The following is a 17,426-nucleotide window of genomic DNA, read 5'->3' on the forward strand; positions in this document are numbered from 1 at the left end:
CATATAAAAAAAAACATGCCAAACAGCAGTGTTCCAAGGTGAGTAAAACTAAATTATTATTATGGTGTTAAATATCAAACAAAGCACCATTTATCAAGTGGAATGTAAGCTATGTACTATTTTTATTTGTTCTGTAATTTACTTGATTCATTTGATTCCACTTTAACTAGCAGTCCCTTTTAAAATGGATCTAAAATATTAATGAAAAAAAAAATAAACAGGTTACTGGGAATTTGAAAAAAAAAAGTGGCTCACATATCCAATTACTTGGATTTGGAAAGAAGCAGCACAAGTTAAAGCCAAAGAATGCAAGATAAGCTGAAGAAATGCTAACATCGCAGTTCCCAAAATAAATGGCTGATACAGCTTTCAAATAGGTAAAAGCTTCTGGCACGAGTCAGAAGCTGTAATGATCATCTTTGCTGAGAAATATGAAGACACGCAAAGAAGCAGTGACATAAAAGTACAGAAATATTACAAATTATTGTATAAACAAAAGGGTAACTTAGATACCAACAGATTCATAATTTAAATGACCTCACCACCAATGCTTACAACAGACGAAGCTTCACTTTCTGCGAGAGTCAGAAAAAAAAATTTTCTGCAATTTCCTTTTTGTCTATCATAATAGGCCTAATAGGGTTGCTTCACCATTAAATAAACCAACAGTCCATGAAGTTTCAATCTTCTTTTATTATTAGACTGTTGTTATTATATCATCTATGAAAACAGATTAATCTAATTCTTTTGTTATTATATATTAAACTCCAATAACTTTTTTAAATTTTAACATGTTCACTACTTCTTGAACACATACGTGGCTTCGGATTCTAATCCACCTTACTTTTAGAACTTTTTCTTCCAATTTGACAGAAGGCAAAGAGTATATTTTTGTCAAGAAACCTTCACCGGGGCTGATTAATTTAGTCATGGTGAGAAGAAAGCCCAAAAATGTTTCTGCCCTTTCCAATTCAGAAATGACTATACCATGGTTTTCAATCTGTGGTCAAAACTACAGTCGGAAAAACCAGCAGCGAAAGTGTTAAGGAATGCATCTATCGTAATAGCATAGGACTACAAAGAAAATTGTTATTCACTTAACACCTGCCCAGCTACAAACTCACTTCAAAGAAAACTAACTCTATTATTAAGGGGAGTATACTGGTAAGGACCCACACTAACATGAAAGACCTTAGCAAGAAATACATCCAAAATTCAGCCTCAAATTATAAAAAAAAAAATTTTCTTATAATTTAACAAAACATGAATATTTTGTTCCTGTCTATGGCTATACAAAAGCTTTCTGTGTGGCCCTCTATCAAAAAAAAAAATGGTTCATAGCTGGTAAAGCATAACAGGAAATTCAAAGGCTTATTTATTAAAAACTACTTCAATGAAATCAAAACTGGCAGGAACTCAAAAATTATAGACATATATAGCAGAAAAATACTGATTAGGTATTTTGTTGAAGAATTATAAGCTAAAATATGCTCTTCGTGGAGCTTAAACTATAATTCTTCTATTAGAAGCTTTTTCTGGACCCACACTAACATGAAAGACCTTAGCAAGAAATACATCCAAAATTCAGCCTCAAATTATAAAAAAAAAATTTTTCTTATAATTTAACAAAACACTACACACATTTTTTTTTACAACACATGAATATTTTGTTCCTGTCTATGGCTATACAAAAGCTTTCTGTGTGGCCCTCTATCAAAAAAAAAATGGTTCATAGCTGGTAATGCATAACAGGAAATTCAAAGGCTTATTTATTAAAAACTACTTCAATGAAATCAAAACTGGCAGGATGCTCTTCGTGGAGCTTAAACTATAATTCTTCAATTAGAAGCTTTTTCTGCCACTTCATTCCCCCCCCCCCATCAAAAAAAAAAAAAATGGTTCATAGCTGGTAAAGCATAACAGGAAATTCAAAGGCTTATTTATTAAAAACTACTTCAATGAAATCAAAACTGGCAGGATGCTCTTCGTGGAGCTTAAACTATAATTCTTCAATTAGAAGCTTTTTCTGCCACTTCATCCCCCCCCCCCCAGTGTTAGCTGGTCCTCAAGGTTGTTGCAGACATTTTCTCAGATATGCCAGACAAGCTGTACTTGTTACCTGGGTGTCTAAAATGCTGATGGAACTGATATTCGAGTGACACTTAAATCAAGTGGACCCAATTTCGGCGAAGTCCGGATGGTCTGTGACAGCCAAATCCTCTGCTTGCATCTTCACAATGGTAGGACTGTTAGTAATCACACCCACAGTGTGCTTGCGCATGGGTATAACCCCCATGCGCAAGCACACTGTGGGTGTGAACCAATGTAAGCAGGGGTCGAGGTGTGGCGCCTGCACCACATGGAGGAATGCTGCCCTCTGTGTTACCAGGCAATACTAGGCCTTATACAAGGGGATAATCACCTTCTTATCCCTGCTAGAAAAATTCCTGTATATCAGTAACAAGACACCATGAGCTACTCTTGCAGACCATCTGCACTGCTCAGAAAACTTCATATCTGCCTGCACAATTACCCCCCAGATCCTTTTCGTTCTCTACCACTGTCGGTGTATACCAAAGAGTAGATGACTCTCATCAACTGGTGTAAATACCACCACTTTTCTTATTGGAGGCATGAAATGGTGGAACCCATGTTTAGTCCACTGAGCTAAGTTCCTGTCAATCCTTCCCATCTCTTCTATCATGCAGTATGACGGAAGACTTTTGAGGTTATGATGGACATCATGGCGAGATCCAATCTTCCATACATTTCAAGGGTACAGCTCTAAAATGGTATTCACAGGCCTGCCGTTAGTACACTGGACCGAACCTATTGGTAACTCTCTAGGAGGCTTCCGGATCAGCTAGTGTATAATCTTGCTACCTCTACTCTGCCAGATAGTGACTGGAGGGAGTAGGTGCGTATGCAAGGGGCATTGTCAAGGCCACGTTATTAGCACTGACATTAGTAGAGGCATATAATGCAAGAAAGCAAGCTTGTGCAGCATCAGCAAAAAAAAAAAAAAAAAAAAAAACGCTCCCATTTCACCCCTCCATTCGGTCCAAATACCTGTCCAGCTCAGCCTTAAATTTATTTAGGCTATCAACTTCCACAACAAAGGATGGAAAGTCTGTTCCACCAACCAACTACCCGCTGGCTAAAGGCAAACTTCTGCACATCTATTCTACATCTGCCTTTCCTCAATTTGAATTTATGCCCTCTCAGGTGATTATTCTGAGCAAGAGGAAGAATCCCATGAGCATTGAGCATGCTCAAACCATTCAAGGCTTTATACACCACAATCAGATTACCTCGCAGGTGCCTAGTCTCCAGACTCTGTAATTTGCAAAACTTAAGACTTTCTTCATAAGAGCAACCCTTTATTCTATTCACTAATCTTGTTGCCCTTCTCTGTACTCATTCCAACAGCTCTACATTCTTCTTAAAATGAGGCCTCCAGACCTGTATACAGTACTAAAGGTGTGGCCTGACCATTGCTTTATACAATGGGATAACCACCTCCTTATCCCTGATAGAAAAATTCCTGTATATCATTGACAAGACACCATGAGCTACTTGGAGAAAGTCAAGTTGCAAAGAGAGAGGAAGTCAAAGAACTCCAAGTGATTAGGAGTTGGGAGAATGGTAGAGACAACAGATGTCAAGGATCTGGGTATATTCTTACCACGTGTATAGCATATCCAAAAGTTTCATTACTTCATACAGCATGCCCCCACCGCCACTTTTTCTTACTATTGAATACACCATGAATTGTCAAACTAATAGAGTAAGCTTATCTGCAAAAAGATCTAAAACTCCCAAACACTTCCTAGTTCATTTCACAAATATAAGTGGTCTCAGTTCTAATCTCAACGATGTCCATTTCCACTTGCAGTCTGCCAAACCCCATGTACTTTTTCTCAGTTATCAGTTGATTCAACTACTGCTCATCTCAGTTGTCCAAATCATTCGCTGTATAATTCCTTTCACCTCAAAGGTGGTACTTGTGCATATGTCTGTTCCGATATTCCCTGTCAGAGACTTTGTAATTTGGAATCTCCTCTTTTCGATCTTCTCTGGCTTAAAATCTCTCTACCATTCTTCCAACTCCACTAATTACTTGGAGCTCTTTGACTTTCTCCAGTCCAACTTTCCCATTAGTGAGGTAATTTTCCTTGGTGATTTTAATGTTCACAACTCCAGCTGGTCGAGATGCTTTTGCAATTACTAATGACCTTGCACAGATTGTTCATTTACCTACCAGAATACCGGACAATCCTAACCATACAGCCAACATGCTTGATCTTTTTCTCACAAAAAACCCTTCTAAGTACATGGTCGAAGTGAGGGGTCCTTTAGGCTCCTCAGATCACGACTCGGTGATTGTCTCTTCTCCAATGGAGCCATTATCTCATGGCTATTCCCAACCTCGTGTTGTTTGGGATGACCTGCGAGATTTCTTTTCTTCCTTTCCTTGTTCAGATTACTATTTTTTGGAAGTTAGTGGGCCAGATGTATGTCACAATACATCTGGCCCACTGACATCTAGCAGCAGCTGTTTTTCTAGAATCTTGAGCAAACAAGAGGCATCTGCAAAGGATCAGTAGTGACTGATAGAGTTGAAATCAAGAACAGAACAATACAAATATTCAACTCATGAAGGAATATTTGTGTTGTTGTTTGGGGCTTAATGGTGCAAGAGCAGCTTCGGCTATATTGCACCTTCAGTGTCATTATTGAGTACTTTTACTCAATAATGGCACTGAATGTTGCAGTGGTTCTACAAGGTATGGGCTCAGTGGCTTCAGGAGGAAGTCAGAAATTCCATCAAATAGAGAAGCAAAAGAGACAGGCAATGCATTGATGAATGAGTGCCAGTGGTGCTTAGTAAACTTTATAATGCTGAACATTTGCTGGATGGAGTCATCAAGGGGAAAACTGACTTATTGTTCACCAAACCTTGTGATGAAGATCAACCATTAAGATGGATCAATGTGACCTGAGAGGTGTCTGGGCTTTCAAGTTTAATAAAGAAGGGACTAGGACCTCTTTATTAAATTCTGCTCTAAACTTTAAATAGGCAACATGATCAGTAGTGCTTCCCATATTTTTCCCTATATTGTACAGCTACTTTACACAAAATTTGTGGTTAAGTATTTTAACTCATAAATCAGATTAAATGTAACCTTCTGAGACACAGCATGTCAGATTTTGTTTATAATTTTGACTAATCCTGTTCAAAAGTTTACGGCCCAAAAACAATGGACACACTTCCTTTATGAAATGCTCTCATATATTAAAATTTCTATATAAAATTCAGAAATGTTAAGTTAAGCTTTTATAAAATTTATATTGTACAAAAAATAAAAGCACTACAAAATAAACTATTCTGGTTTACAATACCTTCCAGTTTAAGAGCTGGCAAACTATTAGAACTTGTGCTTCTACTAAGGTTAGAAAATGAGCTAGCAGATGAAAGGGACTGGACACTACAGGATAAATCAGCAGCTATTTGTCCAAGACTACGTGCAAGACTGGCCTGACTCTAAAAACAACAAACAGCATTGCTCTAATCTTTCTTCAACATTCAGAAAAACAGAACATAGGCAGCACACAAAAAAACAATAACTATATTTAATAATTAGATAAATATTAAACTGTAAAAATTATGACACAATTATACATTAAAATAATGTACTGGCATTCCCCAACTTACATAACGGTTGCGTTCCGCGGAATTCTGCGTAAGTCGGAATTTCCCTAAAGGCTTATGCCGTACTCACATTATGCTTGCTGAATTTGATTGAAGCAAAAAAGAAATGTTCAACGAACAAGTAAATAGAATTATTTATTCAATTTTTTTTTTTTTTATCTCATGCATAGGGAAAATTACAAAAAAGGGAAGGGACACACATAACATCAGCAAGTTTTACCTTTCGAGCATCGTCGCCAGCTGATAAATACACTGCTGCAGAGGTTGAGGGCTGTGGAAATTTAGAAGGATTTTTTTCAGACACATCACAAAATTTCTCTACTTTTTATGCTGCAGATTGGCACAGGCAACTTCACTGCATAATTTAACATTGTGGAAACCTATTAAACCACCCGTTGCTTGCCACGAACTTGGCTTGGGGTTCACTGTACTTATCCTTAATATCTTCATGAATGCTTTTGCTTGAATGGCCATCAGACTCAGGGGCACTTGCTTCTGAATCTGCTTTTCCATCTTCTATATAGCACCTGAATTCTGTTTTGTGATCACAGTTGATCTTAAATGCATTGATCCTTTAACATGTTCTTTTATGCTTTCGCTGTTGAAGCAGCAAGATTAATTCCCATGCAATAGATGAAAAACTTTGTCCTGCTTCTTACTTCCAAATCAGTTTTGTTTGATTTCCTAGCACTGTCACCACTTGCACTTTCTGCTAGTTGCTTTCCCTTCATCATTGTAATAAGTAAATAGGAATGAAGAAAAGATTCTGAAAATTTATTTGTTTCTTATATGATCGAAGATTTCAGTGAAGGGAAACACATTTCACCATAATAATGTAAAAACCTACACAATTCCAGTTATTGGGATTATCGCAAATGCAATAAGATCGAGTTTACTACCCATTTATAATTAGATGCACTAACAGAAAAGTCAAATAGACTGGAGAGTGCAAATTGTTTTATGGTCATGACCTCCAGAAATGTTCTTTAGAAAAATGTCAACAAAGCTATTCAAAACTGATTCTTATGACAGAACATATGATAACAATGAAAAGTTAGTGCTCCATTATAAAAATAGTAATAGAGGCATGTGATGCAAGAAAGCAAGCATATGAGCTTATGTAGCATCAGCCAAAAAAAAAAACACACAACCATTCCCTCTAAAAGTTTGTCCAGTTCCTCTTTGAATTTATTTAGGCTATCAACTTCCACAATGACAGATGGAAGTTTGTACTAGCAATTAACCACCCACTGGCTAAAGGCAAGTTTCCACACATCTAATCTACAACTGTCTTTCCTCAATTTGAGTTTAGGCCCCCCCTTAGGTTCGTAATCTGAGCAAGTGGAAGAATCCCATCAGAATTCAGCATGCTCAACCCATTCAAGGCCTTATATACCTCAATCAGATCACCTCACTGGTGCCTAATCTCTAGCCACCGCCATCTGCAGAACTTAAGCTTTTCTGGGTAAAATGACCTTTTTAGAGAGATAAATAGCTCAGTTATATAGCGGAAATTTCAACTTCCAAGGTCTTGGAACGAATTACCAAAAAAAAAAAAAAAGTGTTATTGGGTTGTGATGTTTTCACAATACCTCCATTTATTCCTACCGGATACAAAATGCGTTTTCATGATTTTTTTTAAGTTTGCACCGACCGGAAAAAACTTACATAAAGTCGAATTTACAGAAGTCAAGTATTATATAAGTCGGGGAGTGCCTGTATTTCAACCAATGTCATACCATAGTCAAGAATTCTTTGGAAAGTCATGTAATCAATTGCAATAAAATATTAATAAAGAATAGATATTTTACTAAGAATAGCCCACTCTTGCTTTGTCATAGTTTAAAAAAAAAAAAACACCTAAAGAAAAAAATATTAAACTCAACTTTATACTTTGTTCAAGAGATTTATAATTAGTAACTGGGGGAAAAAAATACTTCCTATGGAGCAGCACACAGATGAGGGAGAAGAACCACCTACATGGACATGAGTTGATTGAGTTGTGGTTAGTTTATTTGGATGCAGTCCCTTCTGTTCAACCAAGGTCTGGGATGAGGTGGCCTCCTATATCTTAAAGTGTGTGCATCTTATCATCAGAAATGGGAAGCAGTCTGATATAGAATGCCTCTTTATATCACAATCTGCATCTAAAACTATACTTAACTCTTACAAGAACTGAATGTTGACCAGAATCCAGATCAATCATTTTGATAATGAATTTTAAATATATGTTAATGCAATTATATAAAAGTCTTGACTCGCCATTCCCTAATGAGGATCATTCCTCAAAGCTTCTTCCTAGCTGGAAGAAGCTTTGAGGAATGATCCTGGGCATTACATGCAATGCCCATGTTCAAGGATTCACCATGTTGTGACATGCTGTCTAAAATTTAAATTTCATTTGGGAAATTGTGGCAAGAGATTGTTGTTTGACCCTCTGAATGATGTGTTGGATATGAATAAGAAAACAATTCATCACATTCTGCATTAAGATTTGGGGAAAGGAAGTGCTGTACAAAATTTGTGACATACAGCCTCATGGATGAGCAGAATCAATGAAGACTTCATCCAGACTTGTCACTATAAATGAGTGTTGAGCATTTCAGTATGACCCGGAAACAAATCATGAGAGCATGCAGTGGACTTCAAAATCTATTGAGAAACCATTTCTGACAAAACATGGCATTGTACAGATCAACTATCCACCCTACTCTCCCAATCTAGCACTGGTACACTTTTTTCTCTTTCCAGAGGTGAAAACTGCCCACAAAGTGCAGGGATTTCAGGATGTTGAAGACATAAAGAAAAATGTAATCGCCAAACTGAACTTCATTTCTTTGGATGCCTTTGCTGAGTCTTTTCAGAAACATTTAGAAGAATGGTGTAGTAAATGCATTCAATCAGGTGATGATTACTTTGAATAAAACCAATTTTGGGCTCCTTCACTCTGTGTTCTTTTTATTGCACTAATTGGGAACTTAATTTCAATTTTTTAAAAAAAATTATTAGTACACACAGCAGAAATGTGTGAATGTACACGTTTAATTTTCAAAAGTTTAAGTCTTTTAAACTGGAAAATGGAAGAGCTTAAAGAGATTCATGTTTATATCTAAGATGATTTTAGATATAAACATAAATCTTTATGAAATGATTTTAAGACTATAAAACATTTTTTTAAAAATTTTCATTAAGAATTAATATTTTTAAAATAATTTTATTTTTTAATAAAAAAATAGCATAAAATTAGTATTGCAATCCATTAAGAAAAGATGAAATATTAGTATTCTCAAGGCAGAATGAACAAAAAGAAAGTTACTTACTGCCACTGTTTCTGATATACTTTGGGTGCCTCCACACCAAGAAGACAAAAATCTTTTTATAGGATTGGGGGGAGGGGAAGATTTCAAGAATTTGAAAATTTCCCTTAACTTAAGAGAAACAAAATTTGCACATGCATGAAAATACATATGACAGTTATAGTCAGTGTGTGTTCCCCTCTGCATATAGGAAAAAGGCATTATACAGTTCATCCTGCCAGCATTTAGAAATTGTTGTGAGGCAGTCAATGTAGTGATGAGGGCAACATTTGGTTTGTTTTACTAGCTCAATAGCAACTATGGCAGCAATGTGCCAAGGCCATAAAAAAGTATATAAAAAAAAATAATAATTTAATAGCTTCCTTAACTAAGATTTAGAAGGTTACCTCATAAAAAAATATACAATATAGGAAAGGGTAAAAGGGCAATAATATGGACTAAAAATAAATTCTCTGAATTATATATAACTGCACAAGTTAATAACTTGTAAAATTTTGAAAATAGCTGACATGCAGTCATTCTCTGGTAAAATGTGAGTGAACATACAAAGCTCACTCAGATGGGTAAAAGCAGACAGAGTTGGGCAGTTAACATGGTGTCACAGGATTTCCACATACAGGAGGGTTATCAGCTCCCAGAAGAAAAGAATATGCAAGGTGACTATGTTCGTTGCAAAGTTGAGCAAGGACACTTCCTCTTGTTTTCAGTACAACCTTAATCTGGTATAATTTATTGGTATTCTGTCCATACCACACATTTTGCCACTGGGAATTTAGTATATTACACATTACTTGACCGTTTTCTTTGTAAGACTCTGACAGACCAAGTTTTATTTGTAGAATTACTGATTTTGCTGCAGTATTAGCCAAATCAGTAATTCCTCATTCCTACCTAATTCCAACACAGCTAAGAATCCAGCAGAAATAAATGTCAAATTCAAGTTCATACAGAAAATGTATCACCTAATGAACTGGGGACAGGGTGGAGTGAGTTGAATACTTCATTGCTGATAAAGCCTGTAATGCACTCAAAGAGCCAATGTATATAATATGAAGGATATTAGCAAAGTTCAGGCTTGAATAAGATGGATTTATTTCAGGAGCCTGGTAACATGTTAGTTTTCAATGTACTCCCTTTTGGAATCAATACACTTCTGCCACCAATGCTGCAATGAACTGATTTCAGCTGCAAAGAAATTTTTTTCCCTTGGGCTTCCAAAGATGTATCCACTGCAGTAATGATGTCACTGTTGATGGGAAAATGGATGGCAACCAGGTATATTTTCAAATTAGGAAACAAGAGAAAGTCCAATGATGCTAAAACTAGTTAATATAGGAGATGGTCAAAGATTTCAAAGCTGCACTCTTTCAGTGCAGCCATGACAATGACAGACTGGAGCAGGCACATCGTCCTGGTAGAACAAGACTCCTTTGCCAAGTTTTCCTCTGCATTTCTTGTTGGATGTTTTTGCACAGACACCCCACAAGATCTGTGTAATATGCCCTGTGACTGTCTGGCCTTTCTGAAGGTAATCTACTAGTAACACTCCAGCATCCCAAAAGCCAATGCCATCAGCTTAGCAGCAGAAGGAATCAACTTGGTTTTCTTTGCAAAGGGTGAAGTGCTCTATTTCCACTGTTTGGACTGCTCCTTATCACTGGCTAAAAGTGATAGACCCATGCAAGGAAATTTGCTGGATTTGCTTGAAAATTATGCAAATGTTCATCTGACTTCAGAGCTCTTGTGAATTTTTGATATGCTGTCATTACAACTTTAGGACCCACTGAGAACCTCAGTTGATATGTGGTCCACATGCTTAGATGAGATGCCCAAGATACTGGCAATTTACTGAACTGTTACTCATTAATCACTTATCGCCAGATCATGCACACTGTCAACAACTTCTGGAGTGATGGATATTGCAAGTTATCCACAATGTGGGTCACTTTTCAGCTTCTCCCTCCCCAATATTTTAACCATATTCTCATGAAATGCCTTTGATATTAGTCCCTTTTTCCCAAATACTGAATGGCTGCACAGTGACTAATTTTTGTCCATCTTTTCTCATTCACACTACTTTGTTGACATCAGAACCTGTAAATAAAAAAAGATGTTATTGAAACTGCATGAAATTTGGTGGATTACTATTTGAGGGTGTTAGAGATTAAGTACAGAAATCTTTAACACTACCACTACCCTTTCAAACACCCCCTCATACGCTGATAGCATTGGCAATTTCCCATATAATTCAAGGCTATCTCTATGATGTTAGCCTTGGATGCAGCAAAATAAGCCACAATCATAGAAAACCTGCTTGGGTGTGACAGCATTTGGAAAAAAGTAGCAAATCCCACAGATAATTCTGACTTCAAGCGATCTGTGTGGAAAGAAGTCGAATTATCAGAATCATGGTATGCAATATCCAATAATGAAGAAGGTTTGGCTATTGCACACATATAGGAAGAATATATCCAGCTCCTTGCTGGATATATTCTTCCTATACATAAAGTGCCTCAACTGGACTTGCTCCAGTCACTATCTGGCAGAGTAGAGGAAGCAAGATTATCCACTAGTTGATCCAGATGCCTCCTAGAGCTGCCAACATGTTTTGTCAATGAACTATCTAGCAGCTAGCCTGTGAAAACCATTTCAGAACAGTACTCTTGAAATGTAAAGAATACTGGATCTCACAATGACACCCATCATAACCTTTAAAGACTCCTACTGCATGACGGAAGATATGGGAATATGTCATAATACTGTTAATATCCAAAGAAATTTCAGTAATCAAAAGAATAGGTAAGGGGTTAACTGCAGTGAGAACTATGTCGAACTCAGGTATTTCTTGAGCACTGTTAACTTGAACTATTACTGTATGATGCTAATGCATTATGCAAAGTGTTTAAAGGAGTTACCCTTTAATCACTTCCCACAATTAAAAAATTATGTGAAAAAAGGCCTACATACCCAGGATTCATGCTTGGAGAAACAATGTTGCGCCACTGGGAAAAACAGAATAAAATAAACAGGTTAGGAACAAACACAAAAGCTTTCAGACGGAGGACATCCTTCTTCAGTTGTGACCATTATTGTAAAAATACAGAATATCATGTGCGTACCATGGTGGTCATGCATGGTGAAAATCACATGCTATAGGTGCTTGCAACAATTAGCTGGTTGAAGTGGAGGCTTGTGGTCATAGCTGCAATACTTGGGAATGCTTTGAGTGCCAACATTATCAGCTAAGAGGATGGTTGCCTCAGTGATGGGGTTGATGTGACATCCTCTGTTCTGGTTAAAGGAACCGCTACAACATAAAATGTGGAGCAATTCCAACAAGACACGACAAAGGTATTTGCGGGATCAGTCAATCTTGACATCGCGGCGTGGATTGATGTGCTAGATCGACCAGAAGTGCCCAGCAATTGCTGAGTGATCCACGTCTGCCAAACAGATGGCTTTCCCGTGATCAGAGAACTGATTACTGTCTTCTGCCAGTTTCCCCAATGTAGCAGCTAGTGCAATCATGCCAGGAAATGCAGCACACTAATTCACTCTGCAGTAGAGGGGGAACTGGTGTCTTAACCCTTGAAATGAGGCGCCTCCGTAGCCAGGTGGGAAGGAGCAGCAGTGAGTAGCACACGCTTCTTGATTAGACCGGGTTTCGAGCCCATCAACCACCAAATACGGAGGATGCGGAAAGGTCAGGAATGACCACCGCATATTCACAGAGCAATATGGCCTTAGTTGCTAATGCTCCTAAAAACCAAATAACAACAACAACCTTGAAATGAGGGACCACAACTTTCTCCCTAGAAGTTGTAAACACTTTATCCAATGAGCCTGTAAGACCCTAGAAATTTTTTTGCGACAGGTTCAGGTAAAAGGTAAATTGCAGCCATTATCAACCCACTGCCAGATGGAAGCCTCCTCCACAACAATTCATGTTGAGAGAATGGACCATAATCTGCCACGCTGGTCCAGTGCAGGTTGGTAGATAGACTGTATTTAGCAGTCAGGGGCTTGAACCCCGGTCTACTCAAAGAGCGTGTGCTATTGCACTCCTGCTCATAACCACTTGGCTGCGGTAGTATGGGATAAATCTGGTCGAGGTGGGGTCATCATTGTAAGGGGCCCTGCAATTGGCGCGGTCACAGGCCTGTAGGTCTGTTACATCTATCCAGCGCGCTGGTAGGGTATCTGCACTTTGCCAGATCTGCCTTAACCTTAGTAATCTCAGTGTGCCTCTCATCCACAGAACTGGAGTGAGTCCAGGAGTGGGTTAGTAGAGTTCGCACCGTGCTGAGAAGATGGCTGTGTGCATGTGCTGACCGGTATTTGGCAAATTGGCCAGCACATCGGCTTGTGGAAGACTGAAGGCTTTAAACGCGAACCCTCGCGCTGGACAAAGATATCCAAGAAAAGATGGGCATTGCCTGACTCGAGTTCAATTGTGAATTGAACGAAGGGCAACAGTGAGTTGAGGTGGCATAGGAGTCAGTCTCCTGACTACTGAGGAATGACTACAAACTCAATGTCCACATAGCAGCACCAAAAGGCTATAGGATCTGGCAAACACACAAATGCACAACCCTCCAGCTCCTCCATTGAGATGTTTGCCATGACTGAACTAACTGGTGAACCCATGGCTGTACCATGTATTTGAGAGAAAATGGACTCGCTAAACATAACAGCACCACAAGTCAGGCACAATTTAAGGGCAGTGAAAATGTCGCCGGCAGTTAGAGAAGATCTGCTACTCAGGGTCTGGTCGTTGTCTAGAAGCTCATTTGCACATGTGATGGCTAGTTGGATCGGGATTGAAGTGAAGAGAGATACTACATCAAACGAGGCTATCGCCTAAAACCAATGAATCAAACTGTTCATTTTTTAATTATAAAAAGCATTACCGTATTTCCCCATGTATAAGACAACTTTTTTCGAAAAATTTGGGGTCTAAAAACTGGGTGCGTCTTACACAGTGGTTGTAGATTTTTTTTACTTGCATTTCCCACTTTTTCGCACTTGTTGTCTTTGCGCTCATTGTTTCGAACTTGTTACCAGTATATTAGGTTACGTTTGCCACGTTCTGCCCAGAAATGGCTCAGAAAAGATTTTCGTACAGTGCTGAATTCAAGTTAAAAGTGATCCAGTTTGCAAAAGTGAATGGAAATCGTGCTGCTGAACGTAAGTTTGGTCCTCCTCCAACTGAGAAAACAATCCGAGACTGGCTACGGGAAGAAGAACCCCTACTGAAAGGCCACAGCAGAAGGCGGCCATGAGAGGCAAGTCAGCAAAATGGCCTGATTTAGAGAGGGAATCGAAGATATGGATTGATGAGCAAAGGGCAATTGGAATTCCTGTGTCCACAAAGATGGTTCAGCAAGAGATGAGGCAAGAAGAATTGCTGATGAAAAAGAAGTTACTGATTTCAAAGGAGGACACAATTGGTGCTTCAAGTTCATGAAATGGAATGGACTAAGCATGCGTACACGCACCAGACTTGCCCAAAAGATGCCTGAAAGCTATGAGCAGAAGGTCCTTGAATTTCATTGTTTTGTCATTCAATGTCAGCAGACATCAGTTTGAGTTGGGACAGATTGCAAATATGGACAAAGTCCCCCTTCAATTTTATGTCCCAAGTAACAGAACTGTTGATAAGAAGGGGGTGAAAACTAACTGTGAAGACAAGTGGACATAAAGAGCCATTATACAGTTGTTCCAGCTTGTTGTGCTGATGGAACCAAGCTGCCTCCTATGCTGATTTTCAAACACAAAACAATGCCAAAAGAAGACATTCCTCGAGGTGTTATTGTCCACATTCATGACAAGGGTTGGATGGATCAGAATGGGATGAAGATCTGGTCTGAGAAAGTTTGGAGCAGGAGACCAGGTGGGCTCTTACGCAAACCTGCCCTATTGGTGCTTGATCAGTTCAGGGCACACATAACAAAAAATACAAAGAAGATTGCTGCAGAGCAAAAAACAAAACTTGCCATCATACCTGGAGGCTTGACATCCCAGCTCCAACCACTTGATGTCAGCATTAAGAAACCCTTCAAAGCTGCCATGAGAGACGAATGGAACCAATGGATGAAGTCTTCTGGGGACAATTTGACACCAGCAGGTAGAGTGAAGAAACCAACTATAGGAGAAGTTTGTACCTGGGTGAAAAGATCCTGGGATATTATCAAGATTGAGATCATTGTCAAGTCATTTAAGAACTGTGGCATTTCAAATGCCATGAAGACAGTGATTCGTCATCAGACACAGATGAGGACAAGCCAATGGATGGGAGTTTTGACAGTGATGAGTTGTATGAATTTTATGATGAATAAAACGTAGTTCAATAACTTTATGTAATACATTTTTTTTCAAATTTCGGGCCCCAAAATTAAGGTGCATCTTATACATGGGGAAATACGGTATATCCGCCTTCAGTTATCTCTCTCTAAGTTTTTCCATGGCACACTTTTTCCTAATATTAATGATAGTCATTTTATGTTATTCATAAATCAGACATTTAGGAAAGCTCCTGAAATTTACAAAAGACTTTAGTGAATTCACAAAATCACATGTAAACTAATTATTGACATTTCCCACACTTAGGCCACAAACACATTTATTCTATGTAAGAAGTACCACAAAAGAGAGATTATTTTTGGGTCCTCTGTCATGTCAACCTTAAATTACATGCCGGCTTTCAATATTTTCCCCCTTATAGAAAGAGAACTGAAAGATTTGATTGTGTGACACTGTTTCATATAATAACTCAAAGCAAACCCCTGATAAGGTAACACCTGTAAAGGATGAGTATGGGAAAAAAAAAAAACAAACAAACTGTTATATATATGTGTGTGTGTCCAGGGCTGTTACTAGCACAGATGGGAAATCCCTCTCCCCGATAACCTGAGCACTAACTTTACATTCTTCAGTGATATACTGTTCACTTTCCTAAAACTAAAATTTTCTACACTCTGGGTTATTATTGTAACATGAAGGCAGGAGTGTCTATTTCTATCCTAATTACTTATCTAATTTTGCATCCTGTTAGCTAAATTGCTATACAATTGCTTATAACTATTTCTGCTATTAGCCATTGTCTACTTTCAGCAATATACTACTTCTAAGGTCTTTGTTTTAGTTTCATTGTTCATTTATATTTATTTTTGGGTCCTCTGTCATGTCAACCTTAAATTACACGCCGGCTTTCAATATTTCCCCCTTATAGCTTCACTTTTTCCCCCCAATACTACGTAATGATATTATTCTCCCTCGCTAGCATGTACTTTCAGTTAGAAACAAAGGACATTATATTGACATTTGATAATGACTCCAGAATTGTGCAACATACAAAAATATCATTTTGTTTTATAATATTAGCTTATTTCTATGTATACGTATTAATTTTTACACACACACACACACACACACACACACACACACACACACACACACACACCCTTTTATCTCTACATCTTTCATTTACTTACATATTATATTACTATAGTATTATGGCATTAGGTTCTTTCTGTCCATCAGCTGCCTCTGTCCATGATCGATTTCCTATTTTTTCCTACTCCTATTAATCTTAACTGTGTGTATGTGTGTGTAAATTAATAGTCGTGAAGGGCAATGTGTTAATGTTACGGTACTAGTAACACTAATTAGGAAGAACAAAGGGCAAACAGAACAGAAATCGGTATCACGGTGAACAAAAAGAAGGGAGCTAAGATAAAGGAGAAGTAATAAGCAATAATAAGAATAACTTAGTGCTGTTCATCCTGTGACCTGAGCGCCTTTTTCAAGGGCCAGCTGCTGAAAAAAAAGGAGGAAATGGCAATAAGTGGGTATAGCCTCTGTTTCTGACATGAAATACACGCCACACATTGTATATGTGAAAAGTAGGTAGAGTCAGTTAAAATAATTTTTTAAATTTTAATCATGAGGTGCACATATATTTCATGGCTGACCCGACAGAGGCTGGAAGTAAAGATAACAAGAATAAAAAGCAAGAAATGGGATAACTTACTAGGGTCGTGGCGACCTGTACTGTTGTGGAGAAATAAAATGTTTAGACTGAATGTGGGCTACGGTATATGGTATAAGCTGGCAACCCCTGGTGTAAGAAATCGGGAAAATTTTAAAATTAAATTAATTAATTAATTAGGTTGGGGTAGTTACCCCGTGTGTTGCAAGTTGGAGACGTATTCAAATAAATTAAAATGAATTAAATTAGCAAATTAACATTAACTGAACCAATTTTGTTACGAATGTAAAGAGGGTTGATGGTAGGGTTACCATTTTTGGGTTAAACGATTGAAGGAATGCATCCCAGTATAGAAAGGAATAATAGGCTAGCAAAATAGCGGTAAATAGTTGCTGAACTTTGTATA

The 17,426-nt window shown here is 38.0% G+C and overlaps 1 protein-coding gene across 5 annotated transcripts in view; it reads right to left on the minus strand.

Moving 5' to 3' along the window:
- The window catches only part of LOC150086911 (uncharacterized), a 320,086-nt gene that overhangs the window by 73,731 nt on the left and 228,929 nt on the right, over positions 1-17,426 (minus strand). For all 5 annotated transcript variants that reach the window (XM_090372801.1, XM_090372802.1, XM_090372803.1 and 2 more), the window contains one exon: positions 5,404-5,545. In XM_090372801.1, the coding sequence (XP_090228927.1) occupies positions 5,404-5,545 (142 nt within the window). The remainder of the gene's footprint in view (positions 1-5,403; positions 5,546-17,426) is intronic.

The sequence above is a fragment of the Mastigoproctus giganteus genome, chromosome 4 (assembly GCF_048544385.1).
Source record: "Mastigoproctus giganteus isolate SK-2022 chromosome 4, ASM4854438v1, whole genome shotgun sequence".
Lineage (NCBI taxonomy): Eukaryota > Metazoa > Arthropoda > Arachnida > Uropygi > Thelyphonidae > Mastigoproctus > Mastigoproctus giganteus.